Here is a 25,018-nt window from a genome sequence, read left to right as displayed (position 1 = left end):
TAGGGACGTGCCTTAGGTAAAGATGTTCACCCCCTACCCCCGAAATTTTAACGAATTTAGTAAAAAAGTAGTGCTTAATATTTGTATACATTTGAAATTAACTTGAAATGCGTGTTAGTAAAAATAATGAACCCTCCAGAAAATGTTTAGACGCGCCCTAGAGTAATACAGTAAATAATAGGTACCTATGTTGAAATAATTGTTGACAAAAACATAGTAATTATTGTAATAATGTCTCCTATTATTTTTATTTACACATAACTTCAAAAGTAAATAATGGCGTACCAACTTTAGAACGGTGTGATGAATATGATCATTTTATAAATATAGCTTAATTTTAGACTAAATATTATGAAAATTCCATTGCATATAACTAAAAACAGTATTAAAAATGCCTTAAAGTTTCAATAAAATATTTGAATCATTCTATTAAACAACAAAAAAAAAAAAGAACTAAAACTATTCGAATATTTAAATTATACTTGTAAACTATTTAAAATTTGTCGTAATATATTGAAAATATTAAAAATATTGAAAATTTTACAATTAATATATTTTGAATTACAACAAAAAAACAGACATTATTTTCGGAAAAGTCTACATAAAGTATATTTGGATATCTAACAATATTTAAACTTTAAATCATAAACACTCATAAAAAATTAATGTGATTATACGTATACGCGATAATCTTTTATTTTTTGATTTCGGTAAAAAAAAATTATAATAAGAATCTTGTATTTAATTTAAAACTTTAAGTAATTGTAATTTAACTGTAATTTTATAAATTAAAATATGATTTGCGATTTTTATAATTTTTTTCATTACTCATTGTTAAAAAAAGTATTATAAAACTTTAAAAAATTATATTTTGTTTAATAATGTTGTTGTATAACATTCGTACAACTTTTCGAAATAATATAAATATACACTATGCATAGCGTGACTATAGACACTTCAATGGGATCCTATTGTATATTTATACATATACGTCATACGAAGCGATACATTTATAATTTTAAGATAAACGTTAGTGTTCTTTTATATATTATACCTCACAACATTGTAATACATTATTTTAAATATAAACATATAATATATTTATATAATTAATGTATAGTATTAAGCAAAAATCAACATACTTTACCATTACTGGATCAAGTTATATTCTTTTACTCGTATTATATTAAATGTATATAAAAAATATATTCTATACGAGTTTTCAATTTTCTACATTACATAAGATTTTAGTTTGTAAGTATAATATATAATTATTAATTTGTATAATACTATATATTTTATTTCTATAGTCTATAGGAATTTATTACGGTGATACATTGTAACAGTTGTGTTGCAGATTCTCCTTTGCGCGGGCTTAACCTGACGTGGTCATACTGTCTATTGGCGCGCTGTAGTGTAGGCACACTTGCGCCAGCGAATCTGCGAAATCCAATCGAGCCGATGACCGCGCGCGCGAACTCAACTGATCGCAGTGCATCGTAGCTCGCCGTTCGACTGTGTTGTCCCGGATGTCAATTAACCATATATTGTGATAACGTTTCAAGTGAAGTGTTTTCGGTTTGCTTACACTTGTACCATATTTTCAATTCGTTTATTTTTTCTCCACTTATATTTTTATTTAGGTGTAATCGAAATTAAGGACTTAAGGTGCACGCAAATGGTATCGTCTCTTCTCCGGTTAGTACAAAATAATTTCCAATTATACTTGAACTTAAATAAATTCCATAAAATTATGGATGGTTGTAATACACAATAGTCAATAATACAATATACTGGTAATAGCTAATAGTTATATTATATTAATTAATTTAATAATAACCATCTTTATTAAATTTAAATTTAAACTAATTTGTATTTTCTTACCCAGAGATATAATTTTTGATTAAAATTTATAAATTATATTCAAAGATTGAAAAACAAATTTAGGTTTTTTTTTAATTACATTTAGATTATTTTTGTAAGTTAATTTTTAATATATAAATCAATTTGTAAAAAATTTAAAAATAAATTTTATTTTTCTAATGTATTTTATTTGATTAGCCAAAATACTAATTTTATAATAATTATTAATAATACCTACTATATATATATATATATTAAAATATACCTACTTACTTAAAAAATAACTAAATTATATGAAACTTGGTTCTTAAAATATTTATTTACTTCAGTAACTAATTTAAATATCGATTATTTCAAATTTTGATGTAAGTTTAAGAAAATTATACAAAAATATTTTTTTGAATAATAAAATTTAAATTTTATAGTATAAAATGTTTCAAAATATACATTTTTTAAAATTAAATTTTCAATAATATATCTTCAACTGTATGTAGGTAATGTTGTGATTTAATTAATTGATTAAAAACATTGTTTAGGTTATTAATAAAAGAAAAACTAGGCGAGCACATAGAGCTTCTATTCATTTTACTATAGGTTCATTCAACTCAATTTTTTCGGTCGTTACTCCATTACCTAATAATAAAGATAAAATGCGTATACCTAACGTTAGATACTTAACTATTGATACAATTGGTATGTACTTACAAAATACAAATGTTCATAATGCTTAATTTTTTTTTTTTTTTTAATTTGACAATATTTAGTACCTATATTAAAATATCAATACAAATTAAATACATAAAAATTATTAATAAGTTATAAGTTTATGACTATAAAAATGTATATACATAGGTATATTTAAATTTGAATTGTTTGTTATTTTAGTTATGAAGGAACACCGAACCAAAGGACTTAGGGTCACAACTACTGAAAGCATAATTAGGTAAGTTAATTAATATTAATACAGTTTTCCTCATTTTGACGGTAACTAAATTTAATAGGTAATTATTTGTTATATAATACTTGCGAAATCCTACGAGTTTCTGTGTTTGAGACTTTTCCACAAATCAATTACCTATTTATTATACTATAATATGAGATACAGAGTAGTATATTATTTCGAATAATGAATAACTTACTATTTTCTGACTTCGTTTCACGTATAATTTACACTTGTTTTGTAAACAAAAACAAAAAAAAAAACTGAAATATTATAACAATAGTAAAATATTGTTTAGATTTTTGATTAGTTTCATTCTGAATTACACAAATATTTGATAAATTCAACGAATGATCTTGGTATATATATTATCTAATATTTAAGAAACTGTTACAAATATTTAAATATACGTGAAATGTTTAAAATTTTTCGTTATCTGCAGTTGTTGACTTGAGTAGCTCGCTAACGGTTTATTCGTTTTGATAATTCGATGGAATAGAAGTTGAATGACATTTTACGCCTTATGCGTTCAACAAAAATTATGATAATATAATATAGGCGTATGTATATTATTATATTGTGTGGTGGACCACATATGTATATAAATTATATATATACCAACACGAAGGGTTATCGGAGTTTTAGACGTTTGTTTGGAAAATAGTACAGTGCTTAGCTTAACTTTAGTTGTATGTATATACTAGGTAGTTATATCTATCTATTTATGTATATACAGAATTAAATAACAATAATGACTTAGCGTATCAACTGCACAGTTAGGCATATGTAATATTTATTGAGCAGCAGCACGGCGGAAGCACCACTGTAGGGAAGTTCCGTTACCGGAACAGGTAGTACTTATTTGACGGTAACAGGTTAATCACCGACATCACACAATTGACTCATAAACCTTAAATTTTGATAGCGCAGCTTAACCCTCCGCTCTCTTGCTAGCCTGTACCACCCCACCGCCCGAGAAACTGGTGCTGGTGCGTCTGCGAGACATTGATCGTATATTCCTGTGCGTTGTCATGCTCTCACTCCCTCTATACCGTACAGGCTTCTTTTATTCTGTCTCGCTTACTCTATCTCACTTTACATTTATTTATACCTACCACTCTGTTTCCCCTGACGCACTACTTGATCTTTCTGCTGTTCTGCGCCATTCGCCCGATGAAGTATGTAACGGATCATCTGGCACTATATATATACGCGTGATAGTACAGTTATAGGTACTATTCAGCAAATACATACGTTTACGGGTTCATCAATCTACATACTATGATAGTTAGTTTTTTACATCATATAAAATAATAATTTACTTGAGATAATTTTTCTATTATTTTTTTTTTTTTACATCTATGCAATGGTTCAGTGGTCACTATAGACTTAAGAATAAAAAACATACGTATACCCAACTAAGGTCAGAATTACCAATGATTTTTCTCCTATATAACTTATATTTTATGTTTTTATAACTTATATCATTTAAATTACATCTATTTATAAATTATTATAATGTAGGAGTATGCAATAATATTGTATAAGTTGTAGTTTATTAATAATTGGTTCAATAGTAAATATAACTGATTGTTTTTGTTAAATTCTGCAATTTTTACTTTAAAAAACTACTTACTCTAGGTTGTATTATAATAGAGATCCATTTAACACTTTTTGTCAGAAATCTCACACAATTTTACATTCTTAATAGTCGAACCTTATTAGAATGAATTTCTCCGAAGTACCTATTCATACTTAACATATTATTGTTAAAATATGTACAATAGATATTTTGTCTACAACGATAAAATAGAAATTGTCTGTTTTAATTTATGTGATATACGTATTGAGTTAATTTCAAAATATTTATCCTAACAATAGTAAATAGAGTATATATTTCATTAGAAAAATTATACAAAATAAAGTAAACAGTTTAATTTATATTTTTGTATACCGTATATTTTGTCTTAACACGGCAATTAAATTTTTTAATTTAATTTTATTGATTTAATATATATATATAATATATATGTAAAATATATAATAATAAACAATTTGTTTTAAATAATGGTTGTAAACTTTTGACGAAACGGCCATTTTAAAATTTTATTTTCTGCAAATTAAACCAATTATGTTTAAAACAAGTATACAAAATTAATAATAAATATTATTGTGATAGTTCTTAGTAATAATTTTAGTGTAATATAAAGTTACTAAATTATTTGTAGACTGCTTGCTCATACTTGTTCAGCTTCACGTGTTAGGTTGTATAGAAACAGTATTTACACGAGTAAAATACAACAAATTTCATACTTTAATAAACTTGAAATTCTATATTATATAAATTCACGGTAATCATTGTTGTATAATTTTACATTATTTATTGCAGTGGATAGTGATAAATACGAGTATATGTCCTATATTAGCTAAAATATTTAATTATTTTGAGATATCAATGTAATCCGAATTGAAATTGAATAACTGATTTAAATATAAAGTTTAACATAAACATTGCATTACTTAAATTTATATAATAATTTTTTTATTTCACTTAAAAAATATCTTCAAATTCCTTGAAACCAACAGTGGATAGGTATCAAATGTAACTATAATAAAAATGTTTTCAACTTAAGAATTATTTTTATTTTGTAAACAAAGTTTCATGTATCTACCTATCAAATTTTAAGTTAAAGTATTCAAACTAAACTATATTTTTTTCAACTTTTATTCTATGTATAAATAATTTCTTTTTAATTTATATTATTTAATGAATTATTTTTAATCATATTAAGTATTCTTTGTCTTAAATAATTAAATTCTGAATATATAATGTATGCACTAAATCTAACTGCAATTTTGATTACTACGCACAATCCAATAGGGTTTGTTGATATTTCATTTTTCTATTATATACTTGCGTACAACAATAATTGATGCATAATATTAATTACTTATCTAAATTATAGTTATAGCACTAAATTTACTAGGCGTTTCACAAGTAATTACTATACTCTAAACTTTCAAATAGTAGCGTAATGAAAATTCTATTATAACTTCTTGTTTAAATTAGCTTATGTTTGAATGGTCCATGGGCACTGTAATTTATACAAAATAGGTCAAGAAATATATTTATAAAATGTAAGAATTATTTTTAAAATATCTAAAATCTTAATACACAAATTGTATTTAATTGTACAATAATAATTTTATTTATGTATTAATTATTTATTATTAACACATTACGATATATTTAATTTTTAGAAAATATTTTTAATTTTATTTAAAATCAAACAAGAATAAATTTATATCTTAAATTAATATATTTAATATTTAAGTTAATATGTTGGGAAATATTATAAAATTTTAATAAAAAATGTTAAATTAATTTCTTGTTTTTAGTTTTGATTTATTAGATCGGGTTAGTGACAATCATTTCGTTTTAAAAGGAAGTATACAATTCCCATAAATAGCGACGATTCTGTAGTATGTTATAGATTTTAGAATCGTGCGTTCCAGTACAAATCAACCAAGATTTTCACTATACGACAATTTCTTTACTTAACTCTTTTCATTGCCGATGTCAAGAAGTTGTCAACCCGGATATGGTTTTTATTAATCAATTCTTTATTATTATTATTATTATTTTTCATAGACTTGTATATGAAAAAAATATAAAGAATGAAAAAACCTCTTCCGACTAAACGTATAGTAAAAAAAAAAAACAAAGCAACCGTTGTCGCGATGATATAGCAACACAGCAATAATAATATTATAGTAACGGAACACGGAGGCAGATCATTGACCCACGATGTAGGTACTTGGCGCGGTCGGTCACTGTCCTCCACTCCTAAAAATATGAATTTTCACCGATTAATCGAATAACTTTCGTCTTATCTTATAGTAACTTAGGTAACTTAATTCGAAAAATTAATAAAATCTGTTTTTTTTTTTAGATTAATTGTAAATTAAAAGTTATCTAATACATTATTTAAAAATCAAAAAGTTTCGGATATTTTAATATTTATATTCAAATTTCTAACATAATATACGGTGTATTTTATAGGTATTTATTATCAATGTTAATAATATAATTGCATTCAATCCCAAATTAATAAGGTAGGTAAAAGACCAAGACTTCATCTGATCGAATGATTTTCAATATTCATTTTAATATATATTTATAAACATAAAATATGTTTTTGTGTGGATAATGGGATAAAAACATAATTATTAATACAATATAGTTGAATGAAATTTAAAAAAGTTACTATTTTGTAGATATAACGATTAAAATAATTACGTTATATTTAGTAAGTAATACAAAAAGTAGGCGGGTAATAAACACACACACACACACACATTTACAACAAAAAAATATTTTTATAAAATGATACACATAAAATAATGTATAGATAAATTACACTATTTATATTATAGACATATCGTAAAATTTATGTTATAAAAATGTTATTAATAATAATAATATTCATTAGCATGTGTTACATTTCTGATAAAAATTGAACGAATTTCTATTGTTATTTTCACAATTAAAGTTTAATAACGTTTGACTTGTCTCATCAAAATTTTAAAACATTAAAAAAAAAATATTTTTTTCAAATTATTTAAGAGGCTTTTGAATTTTTTAATTACTTATCACTGCAATATATTAATTGTAAAAATTAAGGAAAAAGAGATGAAATTTTAAATAACACGAATATGAATTAATCAAGCAAAAGCTTTTAGTAAAAATAACTCATGATTTTCAATATATAATAGACGTTTAGCCTTGGTTCATTTTGTCACTATAATAGGATGGGGGTAAATTGGTAAAATTTAATCATTACACAATTTAATTAAGCTTGGAATTGTGTGGGTTAACGTTCTAACCAAGTATAATTGCTATTTTAAACTGTCCCTCTACTATATATCTGTATACGATGTTATTTTTCCTCTCCTTCCGTGGCAATCATGTAATCATGGTTTGGTTTGTAATTATCGACCACATTTAATGGATTTTAGGACTGCTAGTGGTTTTTTTTCTATTTTAGTTTTCGGTGATAATATGGGTGTGCCTAAAAAGATTAACGGCCGATCGCGGTGTGCGTTGACCCCGTCAACGTCCAAATCCAATACGCTATATAAACTCTACGACCCGTGAAGGATAACCTGTTGAAATGCGCGAATAACTATAAGTATTAAATTGATGGAACCCAAATGACGATACCGCACACCTCTATGTATATTTTCATTGTGTTTGAATGTTATTCAATGTGATTTAATACACAAAATGTGTCGTGCTATTCCATATAAGTACAGAAGAAATTTCAAAATTCATTATAGTTAAATGCTATAATTAAAATGTACCTATCAATTTTCGTGATAGTTAATATTACAATTAAATTATATACTAACATATTAATAAATATTTTTTGTTTGTTGACACGTTTTACTTTTGAAAGAGAAAATTTGCTCTAATTTCCAACACAGATGATTTAGTTTGGTCAAATTTTTTCTTGAAGTGGAGGTCAAATTCTATTAGTATTTTTCTTTATAATTGGGAAAAATTTGGGAACTAAAACTTTCAGAAAGCTAGAATATTTACTAAACACAAGTTTAAAATAAATATTTTTTTTTTTACTTTTTCAACCATTTGAAATGCTTACTTTTTTTCGAGGGGGATAGGGGTTATTATTTATGTTTTTAATATTTATAGTATCTATTCATTCAAAAAGTTAAATAATTGAATACAAAGTTAATTATAAATTGTTTAAAATTAATTCAATTTTATACACAGTATTGTTATTATTCAAAAACTTCAATTCATAGAAACTTCAAACTTGAAATTGTTTATCACTACATATTATATATTATCATAATCTATGCATTGTAGATTTATTGTTGAAAAATTGCATATACATCGATATTATCACACAGCGGAAAAATTTCGCTTAAAACATGTGAATTTTGACAGATTGTTATTTGTGAACTCGTGTGTCAGTACGTCATGTTACAAAGATTATTCTTTGTATAGGTAATACAATATTACCCATACAAAGTTATAAAAATATTTTGGCATTTTCTAAAAAAGTATTGAGTTTAGTGTGCATTGTGGAGTGTACCTTTAGTATTAAGTATATTTATTTGTATAACGTCGAGTGGTGAAACTGTTTCATAATATAAAAAGACTCTACTGACTATCTGTATTTAATAATTAAATAAATATTAATAATAATAATATATAATATTTTTATTTCATTTTTTTACAAAAATTTCGTAGAATAGTGCTAAGGTTTCGTTAGTAAAAGCAATTCATATTTAGTATATTACAAATAAAATACTCTTGTATATGAAATAAATAACCACTTCCAAAAATATGACGATTAGTGTTTAAACTAATGACGCAAATAATAATAATTGAGATTCGGAAACGGCATGCCTAAGGGATAATTTTGCAATTTACTGTCTACGAACAAATTAATACGTTTATGAGCAGTAGGCGACGCGAGCATTGCCATCGTACGGTAATATAATTTGGCAAGGACCGGCGTGACCGCCGATGGTTCACCGACCTCGCTGCGCTAACGGCGCGGCAGCGGCAATAATAATAATAATAATAATAATAATTTGATGGTTGTTCTCTCCCGCACTCTGAAACTGGCAATACGGAAGAGCGTATATAATATTATAACATATTCAATATAATATACATAAATATAAATACAACTCAACTCAATGCGATCCACTTGAAATTTATAATCGAAAAAATAATCATTCTGCGGCTACTCTGCTTGATATAGTGTCGTCCTTATTCCGCGGCGAGCGCTGTAAAAGGGCAATCGACAGAGGCGCGCGCCTTTGTAGGTACCTATATTACGTTTTTGATGGCACGTGCATACACACACATACACATACATAAACACAAAGTTTGAGTAGTCAGTGGGATGTATCCTACCCTTTCCTGACCACCTTTTTCCCTCCTTCTTACTCACATTTTCGCAATCCTAGTGACCGCCTTTGACTGACAGCTATATACAGGGTGATTTACCAAATATGATAAGCTCTAATTTATTCATCAATTATGCTTTTAAACTTAAATTCTGGATTTTAGATTTTTTTTTTATAATTATATCCTGAAAAGCCATAATATTTTAAAATACTTACAATATTTTGTATGCCATTTAAAGAGTGTCTTAATGAATGTAACGATAGAATTTTCCCTTTTTCAAAATATATTTGAAACTCACCTTTTTTATTGTAAATTGCTTAATATTTGATTTTTATTTAAATTAGAAGAAAAAATAAAAAGTCGAATCGAAATTTGAATAAATAGTTACTGATTTATTACATTTTATGTACCAAGGTCTATGATAAAAAGTTTAAAGATATGTAAATATGATGATTTTAGGATTATAACAATTATTAATAATTAATTAACATTTTTTCTATTTCGAATTGTATAACTTGTTAACGTTTTTTAAGTATAATAAATAATAAAATTGATTAAGTAAAAGTATATATCTGTTTTATATTTATTTGTTTGTATAACTATATTATGTAGCTCCGATATATTATTTTAAATATTACTTTCTAATAGTTCTATAGTTACGGAGTTTGTAGGTATAACTGTTCTTAATAAACTATATTTATAAACATTTAAAAAAAAAAAAAAAAACCATTGACTTGGTCAGTTACTATAAAGTATAGGATGGCTAATATTTGAAAAAAATAAGTTAATACTTTATACATTACAAAACACTGTTAAAATAATAAATAAAATATAAGCATTTTAAAATAATATGGTTTTACATAAAAATTCTGAAATTAGAATTTTAATTTATTCATTTTTACAAGAAAATTCACCCAGTTGAATGAATCACTCTGTATATGAATATATGTACAAAGAAAAAACATAATATAGGTATATATCAAGCAAAGAAACTATACCCTCTGTTGTATTAAATATATATATAGTAAACTACAGATGTTCTTTATTTTAACGTTCAACCGGTTATGTCGTTAATATTTTTCATACTTGCCTTTTTTTTTTCTTTTTTTTTTACCTTTCAAGTATCTTCTTTGTTGTATAAAATATATATTTTATTTTTGGCGAACGGGTTTATCGGTTTCTATTTAGACTATATATTGAACAAGATGAGGAGGAGGTAGTGGAGGAGAACCAAGAGGAGGAGCAGAAGGCGGCTGCAGGTCTCGAATCACAAAAGAATCGTTGAACCATGCTGAGGTGACAGCGTGGACTGTCTGAGATTGAGAAATCCGCGTAGAGCCCCTATTTTTGTTTTTCGTCTTTTTTCGTTATCCTCACTTTGTAATTTTTTCTTCACTATGCATTTCGGGCCAACGCCGATTATTAGTGCGTTTCAAGTCTATATATATGCTAGCACGCGAATGTTTGACGGAATTTCAAATTAAACAATTTTTTATTTAAACTATATAGGTATTTAGTAAATTACGTATTCATTCTTTACATTATTGCTTCATTTATTTTAATTTTCGTTAATTTTTTACGTAGGCATCGCATACATTCGTGTTCAATCCACTCGAAATAATAACAAATTCGCGTTCATTATTCAGTCTATTTATTTTAGTACTCAACGGACATCTGGAATTCTCGAACAAGTGAGTGTGTTTGATTACTATACATCTATACACGCATTTGGCTTTTAACATGAAGTTGGCGCATTTGTTATGAGTTATGAGTAATATAATATACAAAATTTATAATGCTCCAACATTATAATATATTATATTGACGATTTTTAATTCATTTATTTACGCTTAAGTGAATATTTTTCAAAATAAATATCTTAAACTTTATTTATTTTTACCGAAATAATAACAGAAAATACTCAATTTTTGGAATCTGCAAAGTGTAAACACATTTTTATTTAAATTGTATTTTTTGAGATTCTATCATGATGTTATTTTTAAAATTAAAAAAATTCAATTAAGTATAACTGAGTTATAAGTTATAATATTTATTAATATGATCTCCGCGTAATAAAATATTTCTATTGGCAAATATTTTAGAATTTATGTATTTATCGAATTTTCAAAAAATGTGATATTCAAATGTCATAAACATTTTAAGCTTAAGTTCATAAACTTCGCAGAAAATAGCAGTAATATTATACGTTGTCATTTCTCACATTTTTCTACCACTCAGGTATATAAGTAATTGAATTGAAGTATTCATTATAAACCATGTATATAGACTATACTTCTAGCTACCTATTAGATACAGTATTACTTACAACTCATATGTGATATGTAATTTAATATTTTATTATTATATGAGTGCAAATTAATCAAAATACCTTAACTAGATATTACTGTGTCTTGATTTTATTCCATTGTTATCAAATCATATTTAAAACTTTATTACATTAATTAAAACATTGAATATAGGAATCATTACTTATATAAGTTATTATTTTGTGATAAATTGTTATATTTTTATTAATCTAGCATAAAATTAAACAAACCTAAAGTATATAACACCCAAATTATGAGAAAATTAGTTATTATCTCAAAAGATTAAAATCCAAAATAACTGAAAATATCAAATTGTTTAGTTTATTTTAATATAATAGGTAATGATAATTGAGAAATATTATCTTTATAGTGTTCGTGAACGGTTAGGGATGAGTAAGCTAAAGAAAAATTTTGCACAACATTGAGTGTCATGTACTCATGTGTATTTTTTAAATATAAAGGATAGTGACTAAATATATTGACTGTATGTAAGTATACGTGCAGAGGTCATCGACGGGCAAAGAGGATCGACCTTTCATTACTTTATTTTTTATATTATTTTATTTATTTGTCGGTTTTTTCCTATTCTGCACACTTATCTTTAAAAAGTGTTCTGAGTTTATTCTCTAGGTTTTTTTACACACACACACATATATATATATATATATATATATACCTATTATTTATTTATTTCCCAAGACGACTTAAAGTGGTGTGTAATGTAGCCGAAAAACACGCGCTCATTCAGTCGTTACAACGATGAAGAACATAACGGACACACAACCGTTAGAACAGACCTATGCGTACTGTTCTGCATTGTGCCTGCACAATACTCATCTATATAATATTCTTTCGTTTCAAATATAGGTATGGGTATAATACTTACTTTTCAATGCCTCAACAATGTTGTATATAATGTATTTTCTACTTAAATATAAATATTAGGCATATAAGTACCTACTACGATTTTCAATAAACTGTCTCGATTCTATTATAATTTATAGGTATAATATGATCTTATCTTATTTTAGTATCTTATTATTATATTTTAATTTTGTCTATTGTATTAACAGATAATATGCTAATATTGTTTGTAGTTATTAAGATTTAAAGATAGATTATTATAATCCATTAAAAATCTACTGTCGTTATATTGTGTTTCCAATGTTTCCATAATAGTAAAATACGTAGGACAATTCAAACAACAACACTATATTAATAATTTAATTGTTTTATTAGAATAAAATCGAAGATCAGAAAAATATTATCCCAGTGCGAAAAAATGAAAATTATAAAATATTTTATTGGTATTATACATAAAAATTAATTATAACTAATACAATAATTGTTTAGTTTTTTTTTATAAAATTAAAATACTGTTGCTAATCTATTATTATATTATTGTGTACGGTTATAGTATATTAAATTATATTATATTTTAAAATGTTGAAAACAGAAAAATTATTAAATAATAAAATATAATTAAGAAATAGTGAATCAAGATTGAAAGATATATTGAATAAATAATTTATGGTTACAGCTTACATCTTACAAATAGTGTTGAAAATTATTAAAAAATTTATAAAACATATCAATGTAAGACACTAATATAAAAATGATAATAAGCATTGATTATACATACATGATACATGTATGTTTAATCAATGTTATACGGTATAATAGGTATCACTATAGATAAGCATATATATATATATTGATAACACTTTAATAGTCATAAAATGTGAATAATTGTGAATTGCGTAGTATAATGCCATGTAGGTACTATTACTCGCATATAACATAGTATGATACTATAATATAATGTAATATAGTAATGTAATATTATGTACCGTTACCCTGCAATGATGTTTTAACAAGGCGTGGTTGAAGCTTATACTTAGTGAAAAATAATATTTATGTTTATGATATTTTAATCCTAACGTATCATTATTGATATAAAATACGAGTTTAAACACTGCAATCAATGCAAATTACCAGCTAAATCGTGCATTCATGATTCATACTTATAAAATACAAAAATGTAACCAATTAATGTGTACTTATAAGTTAAAATATTTTTTTCTCATTATTGAAGAAATTCCGTGATATTGCATTAATAATTACTTACCTATAACATATTTGTTTTGGTGTCATAATATTTTATAGATATAATATAATTTCATATTTGTTGTACATATGATAGTAGTTTATATTTATAGTCGTCATTAATGCTTGTATTTCATGATGTGCAATGTAAATTAATAAAGAGTATTGAGTATTATTATGTATTAAAAAATAATGGATATCGACAAAACAATAATATTAATTATTATCAACGGTTTTGCATTTGATTTATGACAACTTGTAAGTAATGTTTAATGACGAGCTATATTTATTAAATTGTACAATTGTATACTAATGGATGTCACACGAATAATGTATAAAAAAAATATTTAAAATTTAAAATACTCAAATTAGTGCAACGTATATATTATAATATAGTATTTAATATAGATATGATACATAAAATATGATAAGTAATAATTATCGTTGTTAAATTATAATATTATATTGCTTATTACCAGTGTCGTTATAGCACATGGTAACTACGACGATGCATCGCACTGTGATACATATCTACTTCCACTTTCTATAAATGTGCATTATTACGGCGATTTGAACTATTCCGCATTGCACGGAGTCTTTATGTGCGCGGTGTAGAAGAGGCAATAACCTTCAGCATTCCATGTTCCCCTGTTTCCCGTTCACCTCACACGTCGTTAACATATAGAATAACGGTAAAGATAAAAAACACAGTTTTTTCATATTATTTTAAGTTGACTACCGCTACGCGTTTGTCTATTGCGCTATCGCAGAAGTCAATTATAAAGACATCAAAAACTATGACCGTGTGAACTTGGGTGTAAACTACTTGATGTAATCGTCAAATTTTTAGACAATAATTAAAAAAAAAAACATTAAATTTTTATCATCTAAATGCATTACAGTTTATTGTTTAATATGATCTGTTCGAAAAGTGAAATATCTATGTGTGATAAATAAAATTAATAATAGGTATATTTAAATACGGTAATATTTATATAAACATATTTTTTTTAAATTTTTTTTTTATTAATCGAAATATCAATAAAAAATAGCTGATATCTGATATTATATATGTATCATATTTCTTACTATTTTAATTTAACAATCATGCTGTGTTTAATATATATGATTATTCTTAAGTTCAGTGACACAGTAATTGGCATAATCTTAAATTTCGTAAGTGCTGTTTATTGTACTTCAATATAATCGTTTAATTATTTTTATTTTTTAAATGATAATAATTTATTTTATCAAGCCAATAAAATATCAACAGTTTATTAACAATTCTACTTAATACTTACGTTAAGTACCTAGCACTTTACAATCAATAATTTTGATAGAATATTATATAGTTTATTACATACCTATCTATTTAAGTATAAAAGATATACAACTTTATGTATGTTATATCTTACACGTTAAACTATAGGATTTAACAACCTATCTTAAGTTTTCAATTACTTAGTATGAAATATTAACTTCAGTAAAAATTAATTAGATATTAGTACACAATATGTATTGATCATATGCAGTAAAACATCAATTAATAGGAATGACAATTAATGAGTAATACAAATATAATTACTATATTGTATAGTGCATAATACCTACTATTATTTATTAGCATAAGTTATTTATATTCGATTTTATTTAATAAATTAAATACTAATAAATGATTTTCAACTTATCGAAACTTTTAAAAAATTTGTGAAAACTTTTCAGGGCAAAATTTATGAACTTTAGCGCTCTGAAAATGTTTTTGTAGTATATGTAGCTAAAAAAAACTTGAAATAAAAAAAAAAATCTAGATTATTTATGAATAATATATTTTTAATTTTGATAACAGTGACAAAAATGACACTATGACCGAGGGTGCAGAAGGTTGCAGCGATGACCCGCTGGTTTCATTGCAGTTAGACGTCGCTTCCGGTGGCCCATCGTCAGAAAGCCAACAACCAGAGAGCCAAGCAGAAGTGTCTACGTTGTGTATATCATCGGCAGACAATGATATTGACAAAATAATTGCCGGTGAATGGCATGGAGGAGAATGCAAAAGTATGTTTGCGGTTTGAGCAATATCTTATATATTATTTGTACTGGGTTATCCATTTTATGTAAAACCCTAGTTATTTTAAAAATTATTAACATTTTTGAAAATATTTCATTTACATAATTTCAACACGTTAAAAAGCAAAGTTAAAAAAATAATATATTTTTGCTATTTTTTAAATGTTTTAAATATTAATTTTTTTAATTTTTATTCCAAAGCAGGATATTTTTTAAGTACTTCGATATATAAAAATTGAATATTGGTCAAACGAGTTATGTGTTATAAGTAGAATAAATTTAAAAGTCCCAAAAACAATAAAAATGCCTATAAAATGACTTAATGCATTAATAATATTATAAAACGTTAAATATATTTTAATTTTATAATTTATATTTAAAAATTGTTTTTAATATAATGATAATTGAAATGATTGAACAAAAATGTATTTATTATTTAGTTTTTCGTACTTTTGTGTTTTCACGATTTATGCAAATTGTAAATAAATATATATTATGTTTTTATTAAAAAGAAAAATATACTTTAAAATGATAATGTTAAAAATAGTAAAAATATAAAATTTTCCAAAAACATTATTTTTTAATAACTTAAAATTATTTAAAAGAAAGAAATATTTTTCAAAATGTATTTTTTAAATAATGAGTATCTTACGTTAAACGGATAACCCCGTATATATCAACATTATATATTGAAAATTCCCACATTTAGTTCGTATGCAGTTTTCTACGATATAAACCCTTTCCCGTTCTTGCAAAGGTTAAATAGTTTATTTTTTATTTTTTTTCTGTATTGAAAACTACATAATATAAAGGATAATTATTGATTGGGCCATACACAAACATGTCTCTACAGAGGTGGAGGGTTGCCAATGTGTATCTAAATCATTTACAATAATCTATTATGCTACCATCAATTAAGCATTCAAACATCTCTAGCTTGACTGTTGACAGACGATGTATTATTCATTCGCTAATTAAAATAATATACATACTTTAAATATTCGGTATTTAGAGTAACTGAATTTAATTTTGATAAAAAATTTGAACTCATCAGATTGTTTATAAAGTACTGTGAAAGTCAATTTTTGGATGCGGGCTTATCAATATTTAAGCTAATAATTATTTAACTTAAATTTGCATGCATATTGATAACTGATGAACGTAGTTTTACATTTTTTTTACAGTAATTAAATTAAAACGCATGAATCAAAAATAATAATAAAACTAATTTCATAATACCGTTATTTCACCGTATACTTAATTTTATACTGCGTAGTGTGTACTCAACATTTCGTATTATTATTAATGCGTACTTTATAGCTTCACTTTATATAAATAAGTACTGTTTATAATTTCGTAAATTACTATGTACATACCTACTACTCAAATATCTAGTACTAAATATCTTTCACATACGTTTCGATCTTCCTGACTTTAGAACATATCCTGCCAGCTGTCATGACAATATATAATATCATTATATACATACACAGACTAGAATGTTTAATGATATTATTTTTTATTTTTGTTAAAAGCAGGTTGCTGCAGCAGGTGTGCGTTCAGAGAATGGAGGCTGGTCGGTGATAAGTTGCAATTATTTTGTTTCAAAGACTATGATGCGTTGATAGCAACTCGACCAGCGGTAAATTGTTATTTATACTTACTATTTTATAATACTTTGTAATAATAATTTAAATTTTATTAAAAGTACATTAAAAAAAAAAAAAAATTATAATACTTAAATATTTGAGAATAATACCACATAATTATTAATTATACCAACAATATTAATGATATTTTTACCATAAATACTTCCAAACTTTGCTAAGGTTAGGCATAACTTTGCATAACTAGTTTATTAGATCTTAAGGTTAAGAATATTTTATACTATATACTGGTACACATATGCAAATTTGCAAATTGATCATTTTTTGTATTTATGTACTTACTCAATCAAAAAATGTTAACCTCGTTAACTCACTTTAGAAGTGAATATATTTATTTACACATAATATATTAGTATGTTCTAATAAGCTTAATTGATTAAAAGTAAATTTACACGATATTAACAATTATTATACTACTGAATAAACCTTGTCATCAATTATAACCATTAAACCTTTTTTGATGATAATCTATGTAAACTCAAACCTGACAAGTGACAGGTGTCATGAAATGGCTACCTTAATTTCAATAATATAATATACTACTAATATTTATTACATTTATATTTTAGAGTTTTAGACACATCATTGTTTTTACATAGAATTGTATCCATAATAATATGTGAAAATGAAAAAAAAAATCTATTCAAACACAATCCATACGCGTATATAATTTACAAAAGCATACATAAAATATTATACGTTATTGAGGGAAAAAAATCAACATTAATAAAGTTACATAGTTTGTCATAAATAACTTTCTATTTTATTTCAGATAGCGAACATACAGTTTTGCTTTCGGTTCAAGTCCAGCCCAAAATGTCTGAAGCATCCGAACGTGCCAAACGCCAATTGTTTCATATTTTTCGATATAGTCTCGGGTAAGAAATGTACATTAATACTCACACAATTTACGTGGAAAACAACCACCCTCTGACAGACAAAAATATATTTTGATAAACAATAACCACTTATATTGGTTGCAGGAGATATCCATAAAAATTGGATGCAAGTGGTACGTCGGTTGAAAGAGACATCGGCCAACGCAACGGTCGCACAGTTACGCCGGTGGTCGCGAGCTGTGGACGAGAACGGCAACACCGCGTTAATATTGGGCGCCAAGCGGCTAATGAACTGCGGATTATTTAAACGTGCGTACCAGTTCGCAGTCATGATGCTGAAATTTGGTAGTGACGTAAACTGGTTGAATAACGGCGGTCGATCATTGATCACGTATACTGTCCACTACATGGATCAGGCGATAGACATCACTAGACTCTTGTTAAACTGTGGAGCGACCGTCTGGTTAGAAGGTGAGACGATCGACAATGAAAAAGTCCTCCCCCACACAACTCTTGTTCTCATAACTACCAATTGGATATCAAACTGAAAAGGGTTAAAGTCCTATATTTTTAGAGGAAAATAACTCCCCTTCCACACGCAGTGGTGTATTTAATAGACAATTAGCTTAATGCCTTAAATTTAATAAATTAGACAATGTTTTAATAGTTGTGACGAAAAACTTTTGAATCAAAAAATTAAAGTTAAAGTTTAAGATTTAAGTTTCATAGTCATATTCATTTTGATACGTAATAAAAACTAACTTTATACATAGTATTTATTGAATTATAAATTCAACCAAAAGTATAAAGTCATCTCATCTTATAATAATATAATATACTCATTACTCATCTACTACTTATATACTAACAAATACTTATAGTTCAATTGTTGTAAAAAAACAAAATCCTAGATACACATAACAATCAATCCAATAGAATAATACGATTTTACAAAAACTTTTCTAGAAAATCTACAATACATATATTTTATTATAATTATTAGAATTTAAAATTAATTACAATACTACAATATTAAGTTGATTAATATCCTATTAAATGTTGGAAAAATAATTTAAGATAATTTAATTATAATTACATTTCATAATTTATATTTTATTTTTCAGTATTGAATATCCTTAAACATAGTATACTAAATCATTCTTACAATATCATTAACATCTTTGTTTTAAATCTGTACACGGTGAAAAATTATCATTCACATGTATAATAAATTTAAATAGTATTAATCAGTAAAATTATTTGTTATGCTCGTGACTTTACATTTTTGTTGTTTGTAATAAAGTGTGCACTGCAGCCGCAGGATAGTTGAAATAAAATATACTATAATATACGAGTAGTATAAAAATAAATGTAAATTAAGAGATTAATTAAATATTGAATACTTAATCAATAGGTATGGGAAATTCATTTTCACTAGGGGAGTAGTAATATACCAAGATTAGACTACTACTTTTAAAAGTCCAACCATATTTGAACGGTATGAAATACTCCTTCCAGTGGGTCGATGTATACAGGGTTATTTTTCAACCACTAAAAAGGATCGGTTCGACTTAAGTACGTCAATGTGACTAAGACTGATGGAATTTTAGATTCTGAGCAGGGTGAACAATGTTTGGCACCTATTACAATGATGTAAGTTTTTATATATGTCTGTCACCACATTTTTAATATATGGTTCAATCTCCATCATTGAAAGTTGTTTCTTATAAAAAATTTGATATAGATGATATTCCGTGGGTCAAACGTAGGGAATTTCTTGTCATTTTTTAATAACTGGGAAAAACTAAGGCGGAAATATTTACGCAATAGCTATTTTTGACACAATTTTTTTTTTGTAGTTAAAAAATAAATTATTTTATCAAAAAAGAAAATTATGATTACATCATGAAACATTTTTTTACTGCATATCCTAAAGTTTTTAAATTGTTATAAGTATTTGTTTATTTTTTACTTTTTTAGGGTATGTGTCTTCCATGGCTCTGTCATTTTTTATCACACTTATTTACATTTTAATAACTTGATCCTTAAAATTAAAAATACTGAATAATTTGTTAGTTTATTATAATTTATAAGTCAAGTATTTTAGTTGAAATAAAATCACTACTTTAATGATAATATATTAATTTAGTATAAAATATCTTTAGAATTAGAGGCTGACATACTGGTCTTCGTTTAAAATCGTATTTATTAAACAATAATTTATCATTTAGTTAAAATTTAATACATCCATTACTGTGACCTACTTAGAGCCATTTATAGGCACATTCGAAACCTTGTACAGTAAATCGAGAGTTGTCCGCGTTATTTTAATTTTTATACGTTGCCGACAGATTGCAATTCGGAAGCTAGACTTCACTATGTGAAACTTCTGAAGGAATACCGTACAAAAACAGAGACGGATCTTCAAAGATGTCTCACCGATGACCCAATTGAAAGCCCGCTAGACAGCATATTCACTTGGTTCCTACGATCCGTCATGATCAGAAGGCGCATGGATGACAGTTGTCTGCGCACATTGTCACTACTCTCACAGGTTGGTATAATGTAATGATAAATGTTCAGAATAATTTATATAAATTATCACACCAAATTTTAAATGTCTACCTTTTGATTTATGAGTTTAAAAAAAATATATATATATATATAAAGGCTCACCCAACTGTTATAACGCCATAGTTCTTTACAAAACAATTAATATGAAGATTAATAATAAATATTTTTTATTAATAGGGTCCGAATATTAAAGTGCATATCATTTTTCTAACTAAAAAATGATTACGCTTCATAATTAATAATTATTATTAAATTCATAGCTTATGATAACATTTATTTTTAATTAAGTACTTTGGCATTATTGAGTTAAAAAACATAAATTGTATATTTCTGCAAAGGTTAAATAGTCAATACAATTATGAAACATTTTGAAATGCATTCATATTATGTGACAATTATTGAAATTTTCAATTTTAAAATCTAAAAATCTGTTTTATATCTTCGTATTAATACTCGTTTCAAATATATGATTAGTAATGATTTGTATTGCGTAAATGTGCATTAACATAACTAATTGATAATTTCTTAAATATTTTAAGTATACATTTATATTGTGTAAAAATAAAATTAAAAATAGTCTATAATCAAGTTGTTTGTTGACTTCTATAATTCAATAACTTAAGTGTTATATTATAATATACTATAAAAAAATGCATCAATCTTTCTTTGCTTACTCAAATAACATGCTATAACTATCAAAAACATTACCTATGTATAATCTACTCTTGGGTGACATTGATTGTTCTCTACTATTTTTTCTCATTAATTTTAAATTTAAATACTTTAATATAAGAAGTAACAATATATTCTATTCCATCTCTTGCAAGAAAAGTGATATGTTCAGTCTAGGTAATCCAACATGGTTCAACATTTTTAATTCCGTTCAGTATTTTTCATTTTTCTTTTATAATTCATAATAGTGTAATTGTATTTGTAAGTTATAACTTGTTTATTTTATACTTTTAAGATATAATTTATTACATAATTGTGTTATAATATTATGGGCACGAATGTATCAATTATAGGATTAAAATCAGTTTTACTGCTTATATTAATAATAAATAAATTATGAGATTGAGATCCATTTTTTTAAAAGTGATATATCTATTTTTGAATTTTTGTTTAAATATTCGTGTACGTACTATAATATTAAAAATTTATTTTTACATATTAATCTGGGCTTTATTCATCAATAATAGGATTTAAACTATTTTAAAGTTTAGGTAAGGAAAATTTAATCGGACTTAAACTTTTGTAGGTCCTGAACCTTGCAGTTTTACTCTACTTATGTAAATTTATATTGTTGTATTGTAGATATAGCTTTAATCTACAATAAATAATTTATTTCAAAAACATAGAAGTGAATATTATGCTGCAATTTTTTCACTATTCAAATTTATCTTTTTCATATATTATATTATACTTATTGCAGTAGCGCATATTCATTAAATGTATTGATTAATGAGCTAAACAGTATCATAATGTTATCGACATATACAGCGTATATATATATATATATATAAATAAAAGTTTTAATCAATTTCGCTACATTCCTAATAGTAATTTTACCAATCACCCAGCCACCCACCACTCATTTTGATCCTGTATCCGACTCCTAAGTGTGCGGCGTGCGCCAGTGTATATCTATTCAATAATTTTAACTTCTATATAATTATAATATGCGTAGGATATATTATATTGTATTAATGTATTACTTAACGTCTGTATATTTATTATTGCATACGTCAATACATATTACATATAACATATGTTAACGTGTGATTCTTCTTCTTTTCTTTTTGAAAACATTAAACAATTTAACGTTTTTTTTTTTTTTTCAATATATTTAGTCAATGGGCGAGGACCCGACCAGAATGCACTCGCATGTCATGCGTACCATGTTTAGTCACGCTCAGTGTTACAATATATTCGGACCGGTGTTCTTCCAGATCAAAAAGGCCCTAGCACCCCAATGGGTGCAACCACACTCGCTGCAGCAGCTGTGTCGCAAGTCTATACGCCGGTCGCTTTTCCGTGGCCGCCACGGTAACGCACACCCTGATACGGTGGCTGAGCTAAAGCTGCCCAAGCCCTTGGAGTCTTACGTCTCCTACCATGACTGAATCACTGCCCATCATCATTTTCCAGCGACCTTCATCCCCCGTCGTCAGGGGTTATCTACAGGTCTTCCACGTTGCATAATATAAAAACAATCATATCCCCGTCCCGATTTTCATTAAAAATATAATCAAATATATACTGAGTTTATGAAATGTTATTATATTGAAATTAAAAGTTTGGTTTCAAAGATTTAAAACTTATTGCAAATTGTTTTTTTAAAAAGCCACAAAATATTTGTATACATTTCTAACTAGAAAATAATTTTAATATAACCCGCTGTGTGAAACAACTAACCACAGAGAACTAACGTTCATTGGAACCTATTCGGAGCTATACGTATGGTAATTTACAACAACGTAAAAAAATTTACGTAAACAATATCAATAATGACATATTTTAAAACTTCCTGTTCCACACTAGCTCTTAAATTTTTTTCTCTGTTAGCTGAATGCCAATTATAACCGAGCCTTATATGTTCAACCTATATATACGTGGGTATATCATACAGTACATATTAATTACTAAAAGTACTAACAGTACTAAATTAATTGCCGAAGTCTTCGAAACGTGTATTAAAGTTAATAGTATATTATCAGACGTTGCCGGTGTGTCTATTTGCCAGCTAATTCCGTTTGACCAATAATACCGAGCTAAGTCGATAAATCCGCGCATGGCTCCTGTTTTTTTATTTTATTATATATACTTAACTTTTCGACAAAGTTATATCATTATCGACTCACACTATTTTTACTTATATATTTATATATTGTTTTTATTGCGTAATCCGTAGTAATAATCATTTAGGTAGCTGTTGCCTTGTCTTGTATAATTTTATTGAGTGTGTGTAAAATATTTTTTGTATCACATAATCATGTCTTATAAAATTAGAAAACTAGATAGGTAGGTAGTAAATTATTTTATCCACCCGATGAAAATCGATAGAATATTTATCGATTACAATACGAATATATTATGATATAGAGCAGTGTAGTTTGATATTACACGCGATTAGTTCGCAAAAAACGTTGTTCTTGCCACGTAATGACTATATAGACGCGTATAATTTTATGTTATTAATCTATGTATAAGTGTATATATATATAATTTTGCGTACTAATGTCACAAAAATGTTTATTGTATTTACACGATTATATAAATATACTTTATTATAGACACCTAAATTATAATTTTTTTTATATAGATTCATTAGAACCTATATTATATTAAAATGTATGGTCCATGGACGATTTAGTTTAGTTAGTTATTAGAAATTAACAATTTAGATAAACCATTTGAATTGTATCAAGTTACTTGTTTTAATGAATAATATCGTTTAATTGTACCCAAGTGTCATGGTTGCATTATAAAATTTGGTAATACAATATTTGTATTTAGAAATTTAATAAAATAGCCGCAATCACGTACCATTACCTGGTTATTTGAGAATGTCAAAAAAACCATGATTATAAAATATATGCATTAACAGTTATTATATTGTAAATTTCCGTTGTAGTCCTCCATGATTCCGTTTAGATAGGTATACATTTGTTGCAGTATTTATACATAAA

The 25,018-nt window shown here is 25.8% G+C and overlaps 1 protein-coding gene across 5 annotated transcripts in view; it reads left to right on the top strand.

The window, feature by feature from the left end:
• The window catches only part of LOC112599151, a 33,479-nt gene extending 9,877 nt beyond the window's left edge, over positions 1–23,602 (top strand). Inside the window, exons 2-10 of one of the 5 annotated variants that reach the window (XM_025345932.1) lie at positions 1,347–1,564; positions 1,644–1,698; positions 2,749–2,806; positions 16,029–16,237; positions 17,785–17,891; positions 18,689–18,794; positions 18,900–19,226; positions 21,107–21,309; positions 23,180–23,602. In XM_025345932.1, coding sequence (XP_025201717.1) covers positions 2,751–2,806; positions 16,029–16,237; positions 17,785–17,891; positions 18,689–18,794; positions 18,900–19,226; positions 21,107–21,309; positions 23,180–23,452 — 1,281 coding nt within the window. In that variant the 5' untranslated portion in view covers positions 1,347–1,564; positions 1,644–1,698; positions 2,749–2,750 and the 3' untranslated portion in view covers positions 23,453–23,602. Of the gene's footprint in view, positions 1–1,346; positions 1,699–2,748; positions 2,807–11,333; positions 11,441–15,654; positions 15,749–16,028; positions 16,238–17,784; positions 17,892–18,688; positions 18,795–18,899; positions 19,227–21,106; positions 21,310–23,179 lie in introns of those variants that run through there. The other 4 variants (XM_025345939.1, XM_025345946.1, XM_025345964.1 and 1 more) reach the window with 4 other exon arrangements.
• The last annotated feature ends 1,416 nt before the right edge of the window (positions 23,603–25,018 follow it).

The sequence above is a fragment of the Melanaphis sacchari genome, unplaced genomic scaffold (genome assembly GCF_002803265.2).
Source record: "Melanaphis sacchari strain LSU unplaced genomic scaffold, SCAv2.0 Contig0_pilon_pilon, whole genome shotgun sequence".
Taxonomy (NCBI): Eukaryota; Metazoa; Arthropoda; class Insecta; order Hemiptera; family Aphididae; genus Melanaphis; species Melanaphis sacchari.
Note: the sequence above shows the minus strand (reverse complement) of the source record. Positions and strands in the feature narration are given on the sequence as shown.